Here is a 20,724-nt window from a genome sequence, read left to right on the forward strand (position 1 = left end):
GAGAGTTTCTAAAAAGCCCAGCTAGGGCAAGTTGTGCAGGAAGCCTCAGAGATGCAGCTTCTGTGAGTTCTCATCCTTGTTGGATGCACACTTCCTGATCCCCCAATGCAGCTACCTTGCAGGTCATCCAAACACCCGTAAGTTACCCCTCATCCATTCTCCTGTAAGTAGTCTCAACAAACTCACTGCTTACTAAGCTAGATGTGGGTGGAACTGATTGGTCTGTCATTTCAGTGCCTTACGTGAGGTGAAATGTTTGTTGACATCTCCCGAGCAAAAGTCACACAACACACCTCAGGCTGCTATGGTTAAAGAAGGATAGTGGAGAGTAGAAGCAAGCCTAGACAAAGCCTCACCACCGCCACTGTATGCACCACAGCCCCACTGCTTTTACACTCCCCAGTTCACTTTCGTCTTCCCCGTGGAAAGGCACCAATTCTTAGCTGAACCTGGTGGTGCACACCTTTGATCCCAGCACTCAGAAGATAGGATCTCTATATGAGTTCAAGGCTAGCCTGATCGGCATTGCAAGTTCCAGAACTACATAGACCTTGTCTCAAAAAGAAAAATACAAAGAAAATGATTATTAGATTCTGCACATGAGACTGTCACCTTATCTCCAGCTTTGCCTCTTAAAAACAGTGAGCAATTTAAGCAGCTCAATCAGATATCATTTCTGGACACAGTGAGTCCTCATGGTGCCTTATGCAAGTAAAACCAGCACCACAGCTTACACACACAGATACCTTGAAGTCGGGATGGATGGGTGGATGAATTCACTTGTATTGCATCTTCTACATTTGCTCCTCAAGGCTATGCAACTGTCATCCCCACTATAGGTATCGCTTACACTAGGATAAATAATCAGCACCCAACTAGACAGGATTCAAGTTAATTTATATTTACCAGTGTCCTCTGAGGTCTTTTACATGGCTGAATGAGCAGTGCATTTTATCCTAGTTTTCAAGTGAGGAAAAACAAAAAAGCAATGAGACCGTTGACAGTTTTACATAGTATGCTTTTAGCCTGAATGCTAGGTAGGGATCTGGGAGACCTTGGAGGAAAAATGAGTAAGCAATACTGGGCACTACATTGCCAGCATTGTGCTAAGTGATTTGAATTCATTACCTCACTTAGTCCTCTAAATAACCTTATAACACAGCATTCAAATCCAAGAAGCTTTGCAGATAGATACTGTGACCAACAGGTCACCGATGAGGAGACCCAAAGCTCAATAATGAAGAGTAACTGTCACTATTTGGCAAGCCCTTATGAGGTCTCAAACATCCTAAGTGTCATTTCCATTGCTCTTGAACCATCCATGAGTCCTTGGTGAACAGCATTCCCTATAATAAAAGTTATCCTCAACAGTGTCAGTCACTACATATTGGACACAGAGCAACATCAGGCTCCAATATGTATAGATAACCTGGCATGAGGACCTTACACTACGATCCCCATACATATTTAACTCAATGTCTTGTGTATCTTTTACATTTGTTGCAGTAGTGTGACCCTGTAGTGAACAATGTTTGCAGGTAAGGCCAGGCAGACCTTAGCATCAAACTGTGAAGGGAGGAAAATGATGTCCGCTTAGAGAGCTATTCAACTAAACGACCCGGAAGGTAATATTTTCTGAATAAATTTCAATTAGCTGCCTTTGCTTGGGTCGATTCTTGGTCTGAAGTGTTTCCATCTTCAAGAGTTCAGCTGTAACCATTTGCAAAAGACTAGTCAACAAGACTGTTGTTGTTACCTCACAAGAAGGAGGGGCAAGGAAGGTCACAGATCCTTAGCAGAGAATTCAGCCACTCTTTCCAACCAGTAGATGCAATTCTGCCCTCAATGCCTGTGGTCTCAGAAAGTGGCTAGAACTCTCTAAGGTGGGAAGGACTGGGGAGGGGGCTGCATTTTCACAGCCACAGAAGAGTCATCATCCATTTTGGGTGCAGACTTCAGAGTGATTGTTTTAAGGCTCCTGCCTGTCACCCTTTGACCTATGCTTGGTAAGTGGGCCTCACAAGCTCACTAGTTCCCCAGGGAACTTGGGTGAAACTGTACTTCAGTTTGTCAGTGGGACCTGAAGGGGAGGTAAATGTTGCCCAGTCCCCTACTCCCAGAGAAAATCCTCATAGCACAATAACCCAATACGTTAACCCAACACCACCTTTGCTGTTGGTCCTTCATCTGACCCCTATCCAATGAGCACATCGGGCATATTAATTGCCAAACAATATTAACTATGTCCTTTTATCCTTGGATCTATATACAGAGCCAATCAGGAATGGTAAGTGGTTTTTGTAGTCAGTTAAACCCCCCAGGACTAGTTAGTAACACTGTTAGGAATTCTAATTACTGATGTGCATCAATCTTGGGAAATTTCTGCTTTCTGCTTATCAAGTTGTAAGCACACTCTCTCCCATTATTATTATTCTCTTTATTATCCACAGACTTCCAGGAAAAACATTGATATGCTGAACGGTAATCATTGCCTATCTTACCTGTTGGTTGTCAAGGTTCATCAGCGTGAGGCTGCTTGTTGAAACAGTCAGTTTTATATTCATTCCTGAAAACTGAAGATTGCTTTTGCCAAGAACCGTTGTCAGGAACTTAACGGGAGCCTTTAAAAACAACAAAACACCACTCTAAGTGATGGGTGTGTAACACTTCCTCTCTGTTTTATTTTACGTGAACCAAAGGAGATGGAATGGTTGAGTGGTAGGACTTGGCCAAAGCTTGGTTCTTCGTGTGATAGGCGTATATGGAAGCACATGGGTCAGAACCCACTGCACCAACACGTGCTGCCTGAAAGGAACATCTTGGCACAGATTCAAAGTGATGCTGTGGACGCTGTAGGACTGCACCAAACTTGGAGTTTTCTGCTTTTGTGAATAACAGTGTTTTGACTACAGAAAAGAAAAAGACTCCAGTATTTTCCAATTGGCATTCCTTAGCATATAAGTGTCAAATCAGTATGCCTTTGTGCTGTTTTCTATTACAATGCTGGGCATGAAAGAAAATTGCTACTTGAATCATTCACTTGAGTTTCATAAAATACCATTGAGTGATGGTGTGAGATTAGGTCAAAATCTCAACAATTTCTGAAGTGGCCACAGCCATACTTCTGCTGCTTGGTACTATGTATTTATATGAAGTTCTCAGCACAGATATCATAAAATAAAATACTTATCAAATCTGAAGAATGTATAGGATAGTCTAAATCCTGCATTATCAAATATCCAGCCCAAATTTAATTCTTTAATATAAAAACAAATAAGCACATCCTTCTCATTAGTATGTAAATCCGCTTTCACCATTAATGTTTTCATAAACTGCATGTGTATCAGACTAATTTAATGTATTATTATCATTGTATATGTGTTTATGTGCATGTGACATCATGTATGTGGAGGTAAAAGGATGAACTTCAGGAATTGGTTCTATCTTTCCACCCCATGATCCAGGGATAGAATTTAAGTCATCAGGTTTTATTGTTGTTGTTTCTTTCTTTTTTTTAATGTGGCAAGTGCTTTTACATTCTAAATGTTCTCTCTACCCCAGAGAATTGCTTTAAAATAAATCTATTTATCACTTACCATCAATAAACGTTTGGTTTGCATACTTATAACTCTATAGATGGGGTCATGTAAATGCTCAGGCTGGGGAGATAATTCAGCCTTGGGAAGTCCAAACTCAAGGACCCAAGTTTCACCCTCTGAACAGACATAGACACACACACACACACACACACACACACACACACACACACACACAGAGAGAGAGAGAGAGAGAGAGAGAGAGAGAGAGAAACAGACAGACAGACAGACAGACAGACAAAAACACACACACACACACACACACACACACAGAGAGACACACATGGAGGCTGTGTGTGTCTGTAATTTCCACACTGGGGAGGCAAAGACAGATAAATACCTTGGATTCACTGACCAGCTAGCCTAGCCTACTTGGCAAGTCCAAGGCAGTGAAAGACCCCCATCTCCAAAATAAATAACTAAAGAAAGGTCAAGGGAGACTGAGCCTCCACAACCATGAATATTCATACACACCCACATTCAACTACGCACACACATACATAAAAAAGCAAAAGGAGGTCAGTAATGAAAAAAATTAAGGAAGCCCAGGAGTAGGATGATTGTTCTGACATGGTTAAACGGACAGAAATGGAGAAGCTCACGTAGATATTCACCTTTCGTTTTTTAATGGCTCCATGGACCCCAGGGACAGCTTCACACAGGCGACTTATTGCTTCCCTAAAAACAGAAACCAAAGAGAGTCTTAACATTCTACCTGTAGTCTGTAAGTGATCAAGAACTGTTTTCAGAGTGCACAGATTGGATAACAGCATGGCTGACACAATGGCTTTCTCCCAGATCCATACTACAAGATGCTATGCCTGGTTTTTCTGTCATTCAAACCCAGAAAGAATTAGTGACACTGTAATACTGAAAAATTGTCTTACAGGGAGTCCTCTGATTTGCTTTATTGATCTTTTTTTGCCCTTTGGATTTTCAGATTTATTTCATTTTGCTGTCATTTTTTTTTTCTCTCTTTTTTTTTTTTTTTTTTTTTTTGGAGCTGGGGACCGAACCCAGGGCCTTGCGCTTCCTAGGCAAGCGCTCTACCACTGAGCTAAATCCCCAACCCCTCATTTTGCTGTCATTTTTTTAAAGATTTATTTTTATATATTTGAGTACACTGTTGCTCTCTTCAGACCAGAAGAGGGCATTGGATCCCATTACAAGGTTGTGAGCCACCATGTGGTTGCTGGGAATTGAACTCAAGACCTCTAGAAGGACAGTCAGTGCTCTTAACCACTGAGCCATCTCTCCAGCTCATGTTGTCAATTTTCAACAAGCAGGGGCAAACCATTCTTTTCTCGAAATACATCACAATTCTATCCCGAGCAAAATCCTCACCGTGGCATTGTGAACAGAGGTCATACTATTTCACCACTAAAGACAATCAAATATGAATGAATCTGACAGTAGAGGAAGCTTGGAGGGGAGGGGAAAGCACTGAACTTCAAGGTGGTCTCAAATGGAGCGCTATTGATTCAGCTACTCCTGCAAGCCACTGAGCTGTCGGGTAACTCACGGAGCAGAAGAAAATCAATATCGGGTTCTCTCCCGTGCTTATTTTCTGACCCTACTGTATACTGTACTTCCTGAGGAGCAGGCACCACTATTGATAAATGCGAGTTGCTAGGTAATGGCAGCGCCGAAGGAGTAGACACTCTCCTCCCCAGAGAGGCAGTCGCAATGGGATGCTTCTGCTCCACCACTGACCATTCTGGTTTTTTTTTTTTTTTTTTTTTTTGGCGCTTTTTTTCGGAGCTGGGGACCGAACCCAGGGCCTTGCGCTTCCTAGGCAAGCGCTCTACCACTGAGCTAAATCCCCAACCCTTCGACTGACCATTCTTACCTGACCAGTCTCTCACTGCACAACACCTGCCCATTCGCAGGCAAAGTGAAAAGACTATTGTCAAAAGGAACAAACCACGTCTACACGCTGAGACAATGGTGTAGTATAGATTTTCAGTATATTTTCTGATAATTCAAAGAAAGGGGGGTGGGCATCAGAGCAAGACTGCAGGCACAGTTCTAAAAAGACATAGTTGGGACAGGTTGGAGCTCAGTGTTCTAGAGAATAAATAGTGAGCAGAAGTAGGCAGGACTTCCAAAGATTCTGGGTATCATTTCTTATAACATGTTCCAGCTCAGAATCTCGGCTTTTCTCTGAGTAAATGAACACCCCACCCCCACCCCCACCCCAAGGCATTATCTTCTCCTTAAATATAACCGTTTATGTTTTTAACTCGCTGAAGGAAAGCACTGTTCTCTGGTTTGGTATATCCTCTTGGGAGGACATATTTATTGTTTTTCCAACATTCCAACCTTTGTTCTCTGAGTTAACAGAAAGATAATGCAGGAGGTTGGACTTTTTGGTTTGGTTGTTTGGTTGATATTATAGTCATTTAAATGATCATTTGAATTGATGAGATTCTGATCATTGATTCAAGCTGACCTCTAGTACTGCTAAAAATAACTCATCTGGGCTCCTCACTGTATTGATAGAATTCAATAGAGTATTATAAGAAATGGAAGACTGTCTACTCCCCGGGAGCCAATGAGAGTGCTGGGTAAGTGATTTGAAATAACAATAGACCCAGGGATGGATGTTGATGTTGGTGTAATTGCTAGTTAATGAAAAATACAAAGTTTACCAAGAATTTGATGGGAGAGAACATGAGTGAAATAGTTGAATACTCTGTGAACATAACGAACACTTTAGTTTTAGAGTTAAAAACACTGACCCACAATTAAGGATAGATAAAATATAAAGATTAAATACAGTAATTTGGGATGTTACATGTGCGAACTACAGAAATACTAGGAGGAGATCTGGAGAAGGCAGTGGAGAAAGACAGACATTCTAAGGCGACATGCTGGTTACATCCAGACATTCTAATGTGACATGTTGGTTACATCTATCCTGTCCAAACTGCACTACAGAAAGCACTTGAGAAGCTATGTGGTTGTGAGCCCAGCGCTTGGTCACTGAGACAGAAGGTTGGGAGTTCACAGCCAGCCTGGGCTACATAGCCACATTGTCTCCAGAAAAGCCGAACAAGCTTCTAAAACAGTAACTTAGGTTGTTTATTGGTGTCTGTGGCTTGTTATTTAATGTTCGTCTTTCTTTTAAATGTTTGTTTTTTATTTTATTTCTATGGGTATGTGTGTGCCTGAGTGTATACACTGGATGTATACACATATATGCAGAAGTTCACGGCGGTCAGAAGAACGACCTCATCAGATCCTCGGGAAGTGGAGTCACAGGCTGTTCTGAAGTGCCATGTGGGTGCTGGGAATTGAACCCAGGTCTTCTAAAAAAGCAGTAAGTGCTCTTAACCCGTTAAGCCAGCTCTCTAGCCTTGGATCTTATTTCTTGCTTCTGATTCTATTGTATTTAAATATAAACAACGTAATGTTTTACTTCTGTGTGAGGTTGGTTGGAGGATAAACAGTCTTTTTAAAATGTTTTTGCTGGTTGTTACTTGTCTTGTTTGGGTTTTGTTGTTTGTTGAGAGAAGGGGTCTCTGTGTGGCTCAGGCAGGCTCTGAACTCCTGACTCTCCAGCATGATGGGGTTACTGAACTTACCCCCTTGGCCAGGGCGGCTTTGCTGGTCCCGCTCTGAGCTGGTCTCTGTGTACATCAGCAACTTCAGTCCCACCAAAACCATTTCTTTCTTTCTTTTTTTTTTCTCTTTTCTTTTTTCAGAGCTGGGGACCGAACCCAGGGCCTTGCGCTTGCTAGGCAAGCGCTCTACCATTGAGCTAAATCCCCAACCCCCCACCAAGACCATTTCAAGGCAAGTATTTGACTCCATTTTGTAAAGAGGAATCGGAACTTGAACAAATTCAAATTTTACCGTCTTCTGATTAAGGCAGCAAATGATGCCGAGACAGGGAGCATCTGGACCCACACTTATTTTTATAGGCTGAGTTAGCCAGAGGTGGTGAGGGAAAACGGGGTTGATCGATTACAGAACAGGCTCCTCTAGATGGATATAAAGTATACAGGAAACCGGAGAAGGGAGCCCCCAGCTCTGGGACTGGGGCAGCACGTGGTGGTTTTTCCTTCTTGCAAATACCCCCAACGGAGAGATGGGGCCACACTCTGACAACCTTTACCGCAGCAAGGCTATGGTAAACTGTTAAGGGAAAATGGCTGCAGAGGTCTTCTCAGTACAGGCTGTCAAGGCTGACTAGCCCTGGCAGGCGCACTTGTCCAAGGTGCAGTCACGTGACATCGGCCAGGCGAGGTTCCTGTGGCTTCTTAGAGTGCGACGGTCTCTTGCTATCACTGTCCTCAAAAGAAAAAGGAACCTCCGTCTGCACCTGTAAGCTTGTTTACAGAAATACTTCTTTGTGGATGTGTGTGATGACGGCACCTATGTACAATGTTAGCACTCATGAGGCAGAGGCAGGGGGACTGTTGAAAGTTCAAAGCCAGCCTGGGCTATATAGTCTCTCTCTCTCTCTCTCTCTCTCTCTCTCTCTCTCTCTCTCTCTCTCTCTCTCTCACACACACACACACACACACACACACACACACACACACACTCCCTAAGCAGACCTGTTGTACAAACTATGCAATTTTGAAAGATCCGTTTTTCACCCTGGCCTCCCAGAAAACGTTTTAGAAACTGCTTCCAAATGATCTCTTGCATGCCTGCTTTCTTTGCCGATGTCTGTGTTGACTAATCCAGAATCCCAGTCATGGAGCAAAAGGGCGCCTGCGTTGGCTGCATTTTGTTGCCTTTTCCACAAAGATCTTTTCTGTCCCTGAGATGAGGGACCAAGAAATTAACTGTAACACTGTCAAGGACTTCGGAAGCCTCAACCACACCCCGAGCTCAAGGCACCAATTGTAGATAGGGCAGAGGGGACAGGAAGGGATCTTCTCTCAAGGCCCAGAGTGCCAGGCCGGTCAGCCTGCACACCCAGCCAGCCTTTCTGCACAGGCCCTTTGGAGTTGGTGGACACACACACACACACACACACACACACACAGAGAGAGAGAGAGAGAGAGAGAGAGAGAGAGAGAGAGAGAGAGAGAGAGAGAGAGCCTGACTCTGCCCACAGCACCAACAGTGGCCACTTTGTTCATTGACTCTCCTCGTGAGAGGGAAAGACAGAGTGGGCTGATGTAAGCAAATGAGAACACAGCAGAAGGTTTACTGTTGAGGCTGCAAAGCCCCGCCCACACCAGAAGACCAAAAAAAGAAATTTTGCCTATCTCCGCAAAGTCCAAACTCATCATCCAAACAAAGCCATCTTTCTTTACAGACCCCGACCACTGCAGGACTTCAGTTAGATTTTTTTTCCCTATGTCTTTAACTGTTAAACAGCTGTCCTCCTGTGGAAGCCATGATGCCTAGCAGTTTCCCTTCCCGCCTTTCAAGTTCGGGAGACAGCAGCACAGTCCCAGACACTGCAGCACGTTCTTGGGGGTGGGGGTGAGGGGCAGAGCATAGCTTTTGTGTAGCGAAAATGCACTTCTTCAGGAAATAGGAAATCTAGAAGTATGGGGAACACAGATAAAGAGCCCAGTAGGAATCACCATCCCCTGTAGAGAGATAGGCCAAGTCTACTCCCCCTCCCCCTAACCCCTCCAACTTCAGTTTTGTCCAGGCAAACAGACATGAGACTCAAATTTCAATCATAGCAAGAGACTTTCCAGATTACTGTTTTTAAAAAATGCTTAAGAGAATCGCCTGTGATTCCCAGGGGCATTCCCTGACTTTGCATGCCCGCAGGAATTCCAAAACAATGGCCGGCTCTCTCCCTACAATGGGACTGCGTGCTCGCATCCATGCCTCCTTAAGCGTAGGGATCATCCTGGGGAAATCTTTTCCTACAAAACATCAAGACTCGGTAGCCTATGCATTCATTTTTGTTCAGCTTGGTGAAAAGAAACTGGCCCTTGGACAGGACACTTTAGACCTGAGCTCGCCTTCACGTGATAAGAACACAATGCCTGCAGTCAGGGCCTCAGACTGAGGAACAGTGGAAGGCCTCACGCTCCCTCTGAGCCCTTATCAACGGGCATCACCAGCACCCGAGGAAGGTACACCCAGCTCTTAAAATACATCCTTTCACTTTAGAAACTGGCCTCTCTGGTCTCAGCACAGTCAAATAAAGCCTTTCAGTGTGCCCAGCGTTTACTCACAATGAGTTATCGTCCCACTCTGTCCGCTTAAATTGAATTATGCTTACAATCTGATTCCAAAGCGCTTTGGCAACCTGACCCAGCTCATTGTACATGGGTTGTTCTGTCTACTCCAGGCTTTTCTTTAGGCTCTGATGCAAATGTGGACCCATGAATCACACTAGAACTCTGTGGAAAATCATTCTCTCCTAACACGTTTCCCCAAGCCTCTCAAACTCATAGAATGCCGGTGATTTCTGGCACCCCTTCACCACAATTTCTTGTAAGAGAGCTGTATGATTCAGTATTTGAACACTTACACCCACATACTGGTGGCTCACAGGGTTTGCGAATACTCAAGCCTTGTGTATATGGAGATAAAGAAATAGGACTGGTTCAAGTAAAACACTGTCAACCCAAAAGAGTTTTCCCTTACTTTGGGATAACCTGGGCTTCCTTAGGACTGCTTCCTTAAGTCTGCTTTACACAAAGTATGTAAAGTATTATGAATCTTTGGGTTTCGGAGTTAAAGACTGCATTGACTTGCTGTGTGGCTGTCGGTATCCTGTTTCCTGGGCTCGGGGTGTTCTGGTGTCAAAGTATTGGCCTTGCGTGTAGGAGGTGCAGGTTTGATGCCTAGCTCTGCAGAGAGGGAGGAAGGCATGAGCTTATGTTTTAAAAGTAAGGTGATCTAATTCAGCCAGCCACTCTATTCAACCCAATTCATCATAAATGATGAGCAAGCCTTCCAGGAAGGAAGATTTGGCCCTGATTAATGTCACGTTGAACAGTTTGCCATGGAGATGTCTGTGATATTTAGAGATACCTACTGATGGAATGAATGTATAGCTTTTGTTACATCTTCCCCTTCAAAGAACGAGCTCTTCTGAAGCACAGTTAGCCTATCTGCCATGGACGCCATGCCAATATCATGTGGACATCACGTGGGAGCACCATCATTTCAACGAGTACGTATGTAGCCCCGAGAGGAGTTGCTAACTGGTCTGGCTAGCTAAGTCCACAGTGGTGGATAGTGGAGAACAATTTGGTTCTGCAAGTCTGCTAAGAACTTGTACCATGGCCATTTAGGTAAGCCGTGACTGAGCTGAGAAGGTCTGAGTAGCCCCCTGGTTGCTGGTTCAAGTGCAGATGTCAGGAGCATGTCTTAGAGACGCTGATCGCACATCTGGGCTGGGGCCTAGCAACCTTCAGCTTAACAAGGTGCAAATGATTTCAAAGTGTATCTCATGGTACGGCTGATGACACCTTCCCTTGGCTCCAGGGCACAGGTGACCGTTCTGCCCTCCAGTTTTGACCAAATGGCTGTGCTTGTGGGTGTGAAGGAATTGGGACACTTGTTCTAGAGGCTGCAGTAGGGAGGGCTGAACTGTCTGTATGTTTAATGATAGTCCATTGTGGAGAAAATTTGTTTTCAACTCAGTTGCTCTGTAATCTAGGACAGATATTTGTCATGATTCTCCATCCAGCTCTCCCTGGCCTGCTCAGGGAGAGGGATATGTTTTTAGGTCTCAACCTCTTTGGGCTCATCACCCTGTCACACACAGGTAGTGACAATGACCTGAATTCTTTCTTTTACCTAACAGCCTGGGGACAGAGAGGCCTCCATCTGCCCATCTAAATGCAGGTTCTAAGCCCTGTCTCTCAGCCTTGGCCATGCAGAGCAGAAACACCGGGAAGTGTTAGCACACATTGTAGGCATCTCACCTTTAGGCATTTTCATTTAGTTAGTGCAGGCTAGACCTTAGGACCTGTAAGGTTTTTGTGTGATTCTGTATTCTGTATTCTGTGTATAAGGCACAAACAACATGCAAACAATCAGGCATGGTTGGAATGCCAACAGCTCTCACGGACACTGCCATTTAAATTTAGTTTCTACGCAGCACAAAATACTTTTCTTTTGATTTCTTTTAAACTAGTTAAAAGTGTTCCAAGCACTCTGGGCTGGTAAGGTATCGAGATAATAATCGGGCAGGAGGTCGAATTTAGCCTACAAGGTCAGAACGGAGTGTTGGATTCCCTGGAACTGGAATTATGAATGGTTATGTGGTAACAGTGAGCTGTATGGATGCTAGGAGCCAAGCCCACGTTCTCTACTAGAGAAATAAGTGCTCTTAATCACTGAGTCTCCACTTTTCATTCTGTTGTTTGTTTGTTTTGTGGATTGACAGAAGGAGACGTTGTGGGGGTAGGATGGGCTTTAGTATCAACTAACCTTCATTAAGCTGTATCACATATATCTGTTTTATAAGGGTTTTCTATGTGTCATACAAACTGGGGACCTCATTTTCAAATCACCGAATAAGCAGCGTCCTTTGCCTCTGAGTCTCAAAGTGTAGTCCCCAAACCAGTAGTATAGTGTCACACCCAAGGCTTTGGACCTGCAAAGACCGGAGTCAAAACTTCCAGGGGCATCCTCCAACTTTCCAACAAAATCTTTTATGTGGCCAGATGGTGGCAACCCTTGCCTTTAATACCAGCACTTGGAAGGCAGAGGCAGGCAGATCTCTGAGTTCGAGACCACCCTCGTCTACAGAGAATGTGTGGCTAAGGCTACTTTTCCCTTTCTTTAGTTGAGATGAGAAGAGAACACTAAATACTCTTGGCTGCAGATCTATACGTAAAGGTATTTTAGAATGAGCTCACACTTATGTGGGTCTGACATTTGAAAGCCAGGCTCAATTCCAACTGGGAAGTACATGTCTTGTTACTCTATCACTTCTGGCCTTTAACATTTTCCTAAGATGTGACCCTTAAAATGCTCTCCCTCGGAGGTGGTGAGCAGACCCCGTTTCCACAGCTACCATTTACTGACATGTGACCTTGGGAGACTCCTCAGTGCCTCGAAGCCTCTATTAGAATGGGTGACATGATTTACAGGAGCAGGCAGCTTACGAGCTAGAGGTTTGTTTTCTTTTTTTGGTTCTTTTTTCCGGAGCTGGGGATCGAACCCGGGGCCTTGCACTTCCTAGGCAAGCGCTCTACCACTGAGCTAAACCCCCAGTCCCGAGCTAGAGTTTATATGATGAAAATGCTGATGTTATTATCTACAAACTAATAATAAACTTCTGGCCACTGCTTGATAACTGGACACCACATCTGGTCACTCGGAAAGACGCTGGGGCTCAGCCTGTCACACGGGCACTGAGAAGTGTCACTGTCTTGCTCACAGCCACCTTTCCAGACCTCAAGCCCACTAAACAAGACTGGGGATCTGTGGTACATCCGTTGTTTTCCTTTGTGCCAAAATACGTATGCACAGTATCAATGGGCCAAATGCTGTGCTGAGCAGCCAAGGACCCGAGCCATTTGCCCAGGACCATTTCTAGAACTCTGGCTCACGTCAAAAGTCCAGATCCTATGTCTCTTTATCTTTCTCGCCTTTTTCTAACAGTGAATGAGCATGAAGTGTTTAAGAGCTTCAGAGCCGCATCACCAAAAAGCAATCAATATTTACTGAGAGTTCAAACGAGCATGGACCCCATAGGCTCATATATTTGAGTGCTTGGCCCCTAGTTGGTGGAACAGTTTGGAAGGATTTGGAGGTGTGGCCTTGTCGGAGGTGGGCTCTGAGGTTTCAAAAGCTCATACCAGGCCCAGTGTCTCTCCCGCTCTCTGCCTCCAACTTGCAGATCAAACACAAGCTCTTAGCTGCTGCTCCAGCATCATTCCTGTCTGCCTGTTGCTATGCTCCCTGCCATGGTCATGGACTCGCCCTCTGACACTGTCTGCAAGCCCCCAATTGAATGTCTTCTTCTGTACATCTCCTCACCCTCCCTGTGTCTTCACAGCAATAAAATAGTATCTAGGACATCAATCCACCACATGGGTGGCTCCACGCTAAGGGAGACCCTCAAACCCAAGGGTAGTAGATAATGAAGCACCTTAATAGGTCCAAGTAGGAGCTCAGGGAGCTGTCCATGGGCCTCAGTGGTGCTTTGTTCGCCCAGATCCAGAGGTTTAATCCACAGCAAAATGTACACAGAAATTCGTTTCTGAAGAACTGCCTTTAACGTCCCACTGAAGTCAAAGCATCAAAGTTTTCAAGACAGCAAGTTGAACTTGCAGGCTCACTATTCTAGAACAATAAAATGGCAGCCGTCCGTTTCCCTCAGAGAACCCTCTGTAACTGATGCCCTTCACTGCCAGTCATTACCTCCTAGCTGACCCTTGAGCAACAAAGTAGGCTGATCCTGTGCTGTTGGCTTAGCATAGTTGGTCACATTCTCAAATATGAATTACGAATGCAGGGAAGGAAAGGACCATGACACAAAGGGATAGAGGCCGTGCCCCTTGGGGTTATCATGTACCATGATGATGAACCAAAGGTTCAGATGCACCAGGGTTTGGTGGTGGTTTGAATGAGAATGATCCCCATGGGTTCATCTATTTGAATGTTTGCTCCCTAGTTAGTAGAACTGTTTGGAAAGGACTGGAAGGTGTGGCCTTGTTGGAGGAGGTATGTCACTGAAGGCTGGCTTTGAGGTTTCCAAAGCTCATGCCAGGCCCAGTCTCACTCTCTCTGGGGGATAAATTGAGGACAAGGTGTGAGACCTTAGCCACTGTTCCCTTCTGTTTACCGTCTTGTTCCCTGTCGTGATGGTCATGGACTCATCCTCTGAAATTCTAAGCAAGCCCCCAATCAAATGCTTCCTTTCATAACTTCTTGGTCCTGGTGTCTCTTCACAGCAACAGAACAGTAACTAAGACACGCTGCCTCTGCGATTTCCTTTAAACTCAAAATATCAAGTTCTGTTCTTCAGGATGAAAGCCAAGCCTTCTCGGGTTTACCCTGAAGCATCTGAACCTTTACTGCCTGTCAGGTTTCCAACCAGGCTTGCACGAGCAGGCATCCTGCGGAAATCGAAGGCTGGTTCTTCTGTCATTGTGTGGATAGTTAATCCAGGGGAGGAAGCTAGACTTCATGTATTAATGACTCCATTTCTGATTTGTCTCTGTGTTTTTCAATCTAGGGCAAACTGAAATCTTTTGTTTAACTTTTTTTTCAGTCTCTGGGAGGGCATTTTTATGGAGGAGAGCAAATGGTCAGACCATCTGCCACATGCCTTTTGATTTCCCCCTTTCTCCTCTCCATTTTTTTCTGATTTCCAGATACTTGGAAGACAAATGTGACTGTGTGCTTTTGATCCCTTAATAATCTTGTTTCTCTGTACCAGCAGGAAATGTCTGCTTCCTCACCCTTTCTTGTGAATCTTCTCTTTTAACAACTAAGATCTGGGACAGCATCAGGGCTGGAGGCCCCAGAAAAGAATTAGGAGAGAGGGGATGGAGAGATGGCTCAGTGGTTAAGCACAAAGGCTGCTCTTTCAGAGGACTCTGGTTCTATTCCAAGCACCAACATGGTAGTTCACAACTATCTGTAACTTCAAGAGATATGATCCCTTCTGGTCTTCACTAGCACCAGGCATTGCATAGGGTACAGACACCAAGACAAAGAAAAACAAGAAAAGAAGACAAAAAAGTAAAGGAGAAAAGAGTGAGCACTCGAGAGCCGAGTGGAGGGTAGGTGCTTCAGACGAAGGGTGCCAGTTTCTTATTCTGATCTTATGAGAGGAATGTACCACTGTCTCAGGGGCTCAAGGAGACTTCAAGATGCCCACTTGACTCACTGGATGAGTCTAATGTCCATGGGAGATGGGGACCGAACAGAAAGTTTCTGAACTCGGATAAAATATTCCCATGCAAGTGATACACTGGACGAATCTGTCATTGTCTACTAATACCCAACAAGACCCAACTAAATATCTCAACAAGACCTACATTTTCAGAGAAAATTTTCAAAAAAAAAATGAAATTATTCTCAGCAAAATGTGAGCTCTTCTGGAGGAAAATGTAAAAATATTATTCAAACTTTTTTTTTAACACCATGTAGACCAGGCTGGCCTTGGATTCACAGAGATTGGATTGCTTCCCCATCGCTGGTATTATGAAGTGTGTGGTTGATGATGAAGCTTTCTTTCTTTCTTTCTTTCTTTCTTTCTTTCTTTCTTTCTTCCTTTCCTTCTTTCTTTCTTTTCCTTCCTTTCACTTTGGTTTGTCTGTCTGTTTGTTCATTTGTTTTGGTAGTGCTGGGAATCAGATTCAGGGCCTTGTACATATTAGACCAAGTGGGAACCAAGGAACCAGCCCTTAGAATACACACACACACACACACACACACACACACACACACACACACACACACACTAATGACTGGCTAGTAAGTATCAATACAAATCAAAAACTCTTCACTTAAACTATTTGAATTAGTCAAGACAAAAGAGACAGAAGACAGAAAAGTAGCTGGCAGAGATGTGGGGGTGGGTAGAGTGGAAGCCAGCCGGGAGTAAGTGTTTAATGGGTACAGGATGTTAGCCTGAGGAGATGAATACATTCTGGGGGTGGATACTGATAATGATTATACAGCAGTGTGAATCAAGATACATTTCCTGAACTTAAAAAAAATTAAAATAGTAAATGTGTTTTATATATTTAACTACAAGGAAAAAATTGGAACTCTAGGAAAAAAAATTTAGTGTGGTAGAGATATCATACAGCATATTTATATTTTTGTAATCTCATGTGTAGAAGAAAAGACTTGGAGAGATATTCTGAATACAAAATGACAGATATTATCTGGGTGGAATTGTAAGCTGTCTTTCCTTTCAGGTGTTTCTTAATGTTCGCTATCTGCGTAACTAGGAACAATACATCTGGAAGCGCCCTGCTCACAGGTCGGTCTCCTGAGCACTGTTGTTAGAGCAATAGAACCTGTCGTTACCTGCAAGCACATTGTATAGTTACATCCCTTGAATAGTCTGTCTCCCACCTCGAACGTTAAGTTCCACCTGAGCAGGCGCTTGCCTTTCCTCACGCAGGACCCATAATGCTTAAGCAGTCTCAGGCACTAAGTGGACTCTTTACAAATGCTCTGGTGAAGCAAGGGCTCTATGTGTAAACAGTCGGGTGAACAGAAAGGAAGTTTTCTGTCTCCGTCTGAGGCTCCCGATTCTATAACAAATACAGAAACTGAGAAATTTATGAATTTCTCATCAGAATAGATTTCTTACGATCCTGGGAGTGGGAAGTCCAAGATGAAGGCACCGCAGACTCAATGTTTGGCAACATCTTTTGTTGAGGAGACCCCCTTGCCGTACCTTCACATGGAGGATGGGGGCAGTAGCTCCCTGGACCTCTTTGAAAAGGGTACTGATTCCACATACAAGAAAAGCTCTGTCTTTGTGGCTTGATCACCTCGAAAAGGTATCCTCTCTTAACACTATCACGGCATCACATGAGATTCGGTGTATTAACTCGGGCACTCAGACTGTAGCGCTCAGGTGGGAGCATTGTTTTGTCCTGAGCACCCACCCCAGGAAACAGCAGGTCAACCCTCTTCCTGGCAGCTGTAGGAAGGATTACAGGAAGGCTTTCCTCAGGAACAGGGTTCTCTAAATTAAGCCTAAATAGGTCAACCGGGTAGAAAGTAGTCGAGAATCTGTCATTTGGAGGATGGCCCAAAGAGCATAAGAATGTGAAAGGCAGGATATGAACGAGGAGAAACTCCACTGGGCACTGGAACTGCAGCCAGGTAGAAAAGCACACATTTAGTCAACGAATATCCACCAAGTCTCTTCTGTGGTCCAAGGACTAAGGTAGGTGTCATGAGCACAATTGTATGTCATTTGCTTGACATCTCACAAAAGATTTTAAGATTTCACTCAATGCTACTAACTTCTCTATGTTTTGTGCTTTTATATGCTTGTTACAGCCCTTGAGAGATTGGACGTCTCTGCGTTCAGCTCCTTTCTTTTTTCTTCCTGTGACATCTGTACAGTTATGACCACTAGGCATGGTTCTAAATGGTTTACCAATGATGAGTGAAGAGAAATTTGGAAAGGCAGAATCGAATGCTACCTAAGACAGAAGCCCAACTCAACATGCCCTCTACTGCGGTTCCTGGAAGCCTGGGGATATATGGGTCATTTTGTTATATCGAAAACCTATTTGGATCTGAATAACCTAAGAACATTTTGAGATAAGGTTTTTTTTAAACCCCAGCACAGGAATTATTGTATACTTCGAGTCTCCTGAATGGGGAGAGAAGGTCTTTTATTCTTGGGCTTCTGGACAACAGGACCTTTCTATGTCTAGAATGACATAAGGTGAGCATCAAGAAAGGTTATTCCCTCACAATAATGAGAACATTCACCTTTAAACAGGTGGCTCACAGTCACAGATCCAGATGGGAGCTGTGGCAAGCCTCTGAGGTACACTTGGCACCCTATCCAACAGATGCTGAACCTTCATCCTAAACCATCTATCTCCCCTCCCCTCATCTCCCTCCTAGCACAGCCTTCCCGGCAGCTGAGGTCACTTAGCTCTCCTTGTTTTAAAGTTGACCCTAACAAAGCATGCCTTATACTGGTTCTTGGGACTTGAGTCCAGCATTACAAGGACTCTGGTTTCTTAAACTAAGCTACTTGGAGTGACTCTGGGTAGAGGTCCACCCACGCCATTGTACAAAATGGAGGGCTATACTGTGTCAGAAAGTAGATGAACAGGGTAGTCTGGCTTTGATGTTGTTAAAAGTTCCTGCCTGGTCTTATTTTGCGAGATTTCATTGATGCATTGGAGACACTTAATGCCTTACATCTAGGCACACCTTTAAACACATCGGTACCTGGGAAAACAGTTATTTCTGTAGACTGAACCACGAGCCACTTTGTAAGTCTTCATATATAACACCAATGCTTTCCCACACAGATCTAAAGCTTTCACACAAGGAGATAAAGCCAGTCATCAAGGTCAGGGGGGCATCGGTCCCTTCTAGCCACACTGGTGACTTTGCAGACTTCATAAGAGACCCAACGGAGACTTTAAGATACAGCCCCTTAAAGACCTTCCAGTTTTAATCTCTTACCTTGTAACTTGGGTTCTCATTCCAAAATCCAGTGACCTCATTGACTGCAGCACTTCAATGCAGCCCATGTACTAGGAAGAAAAACAAAGAAGTAGATCACAGATACAGAAGCAGCACCTTTGAGCTCCACAGTGACTTCCTGGGCAACACCCAGAGTCAGCCCCAGAGAGAAGCTACAGGTGTGCACATCGCCTGTGTTGGTATCTCTGACCACCAATGTGCACATATATCCTAGAAGACAGCAGCTTACTACAAACTCAATACGAACTCAAGTATGGAGAATACAGATGACAGATGATCCTGGGCTCAGAGGTTGGGAGTGTGGACCTTTGGTCTTCACCCTGTGCATGGTGCAGCCTCACATAGCGGCCCTGCCACATCTTCATTTTCAAGGCCCCAACTAGGGACCCAACTTTTCCCACATTGGTTTTTGTCCTTGGTAAAAATGAAAATTCAATTAGAATTGTTATGAAAGCTAAATTGTTTCACATATGGAAAGCTTTTAGGACAATGCTTGGTAGGCAAAACTGCACAAATGTCAGAGGAAGCAAAAATAAACAGGAGACAAATAACACATGACTCTCCAATTTCCTAAGGGCCGGAACAAGCATACCATTGCACAAAAGACAGGATTTAGTAACATTAAGAAGGTCCTGTCATCTTTTGTGAGACCACTGCAGTTTAAAAAAGAAAAGAAAGGAAAAAGGAAAGAAAGAAAGAAGGAAGGAAGGAAGGAAGGAAGAAAAGAAAGAAAGAAAGAAAGAAAGAAAGAAAGCCCCCAAACAGGGCTAGGTAGGTTTAGCTTGATCAGGGAGTATTGGAAAAGGAATTGTGACTTCTAAAGCAAAGGGAGCCAAATCAGGGATGAGGGTAAAGAGACTTGAGTCAGTGTGAAGGTGGGTAACAGTGAGTGTGCAGTAGGATGCTCCCTGAGAGAGGGAAGTAACAATGCTGGCTCACTCGGAGGGAGGCATGGTACCAAGGAGGAGGAGATGATTCAAGTGGCATCACGGACAGACCTAGCACAGGACTCAGCATTTAATTTGCTACATAGAAAAAGTAGCAGAGTGAGTCAAGGACAACTCAGCTGCTTCCAGCGGGGCACAGAGGAACCCAGAGTGTCATTAGCATGACCACGAGGGCCAGGAAAAGGAGGTTCGGAATTGCTTTGGTGCCCATTGACTGCAAGTCACCGGTTGGAGAGCCAGGAAGTAACCGGCTGACAGCTGACAATGGAATTTAGTGTCCCCCAAGAGAACAAAGCAGGACAAAACAAAGGGAGGGACTAGGGAAGGGACACAGTCACAGTTTTCTAAGCATCTCTGCAGGTGAGACTGAGGGATCCTCAGAGCAACCATTGACTCTGGAGGGATCTACACTGAAAATTGCCTTGGAATGGTATGAGTGCCACGTGGTGTGGATGAAAGGCTCTCAGGTCCTCAGAAATAAGATACTTCCTGTTTTGCTGTCCTTTGGAAGCCTTCCAACCTCCCTTGGTGATGGGAAGAGGAGGGGACACTCCCCAGATCCTTTTCTTGTAGTATTTCTGTGTGGAGTCTATAGCTGTCTCAACCCAAAACTGGCTTTGTGTTCAGTCGCTGCCATAAGTCTGGTGTGGGAGAGACATTCTCAGCCAGACCCCAGTAGTCATACTCCTCATGGGGTGTCTGATACTGACACAAAAAACATCTTGTACACTCAGTTCTTAACCCCTGAGGCCAAGGTACTACAGGGAAGCAAATTGTCTGGAGACAGGAACTGAGACTTCTAGAAATAGGAAGGTTGGTGGAGAATGCTGGAGTCTACACTCCCATTCCCACACTCTGATATAATGTTGGCCCCCATCCTTGTTCTCAACCCTTCCCAAGGTCAGGGCTTCCCACTTGCCATTCTACCCTGACTAACTCATCTCTCTCCACTCTACAGGTCTGATTCTTGTTCATCTTGCAAGCTTAGTTAATGTGGAATGTCCTTAGGTCATCTCCTGTTGCTTATGAGGACAACTCTTACTTGTGTCCTTCATGCCACCATGAATCAGATTTATCTG

At 44.4% G+C, this 20,724-nt stretch overlaps 1 protein-coding gene across 2 annotated transcripts in view; it reads right to left on the reverse strand.

The window, feature by feature from the left end:
* Shc4 (SHC adaptor protein 4) overlaps positions 1 to 20,724 on the reverse strand; it is a 94,379-nt gene that overhangs the window by 45,386 nt on the left and 28,269 nt on the right. For both annotated transcript variants that reach the window (XM_063284538.1, NM_001191065.2), the window contains exons 2-4: positions 18,678 to 18,748; positions 4,211 to 4,274; positions 2,502 to 2,621 (exon numbers count right to left, since the gene is read on the reverse strand). In XM_063284538.1, the coding sequence (XP_063140608.1) occupies positions 2,502 to 2,621; positions 4,211 to 4,274; positions 18,678 to 18,748 (255 nt within the window). The remainder of the gene's footprint in view (positions 1 to 2,501; positions 2,622 to 4,210; positions 4,275 to 18,677; positions 18,749 to 20,724) is intronic.

The sequence above is a fragment of the Rattus norvegicus genome, chromosome 3 (genome assembly GCF_036323735.1).
Source record: "Rattus norvegicus strain BN/NHsdMcwi chromosome 3, GRCr8, whole genome shotgun sequence".
NCBI classification, from domain to species: domain Eukaryota; kingdom Metazoa; phylum Chordata; class Mammalia; order Rodentia; family Muridae; genus Rattus; species Rattus norvegicus.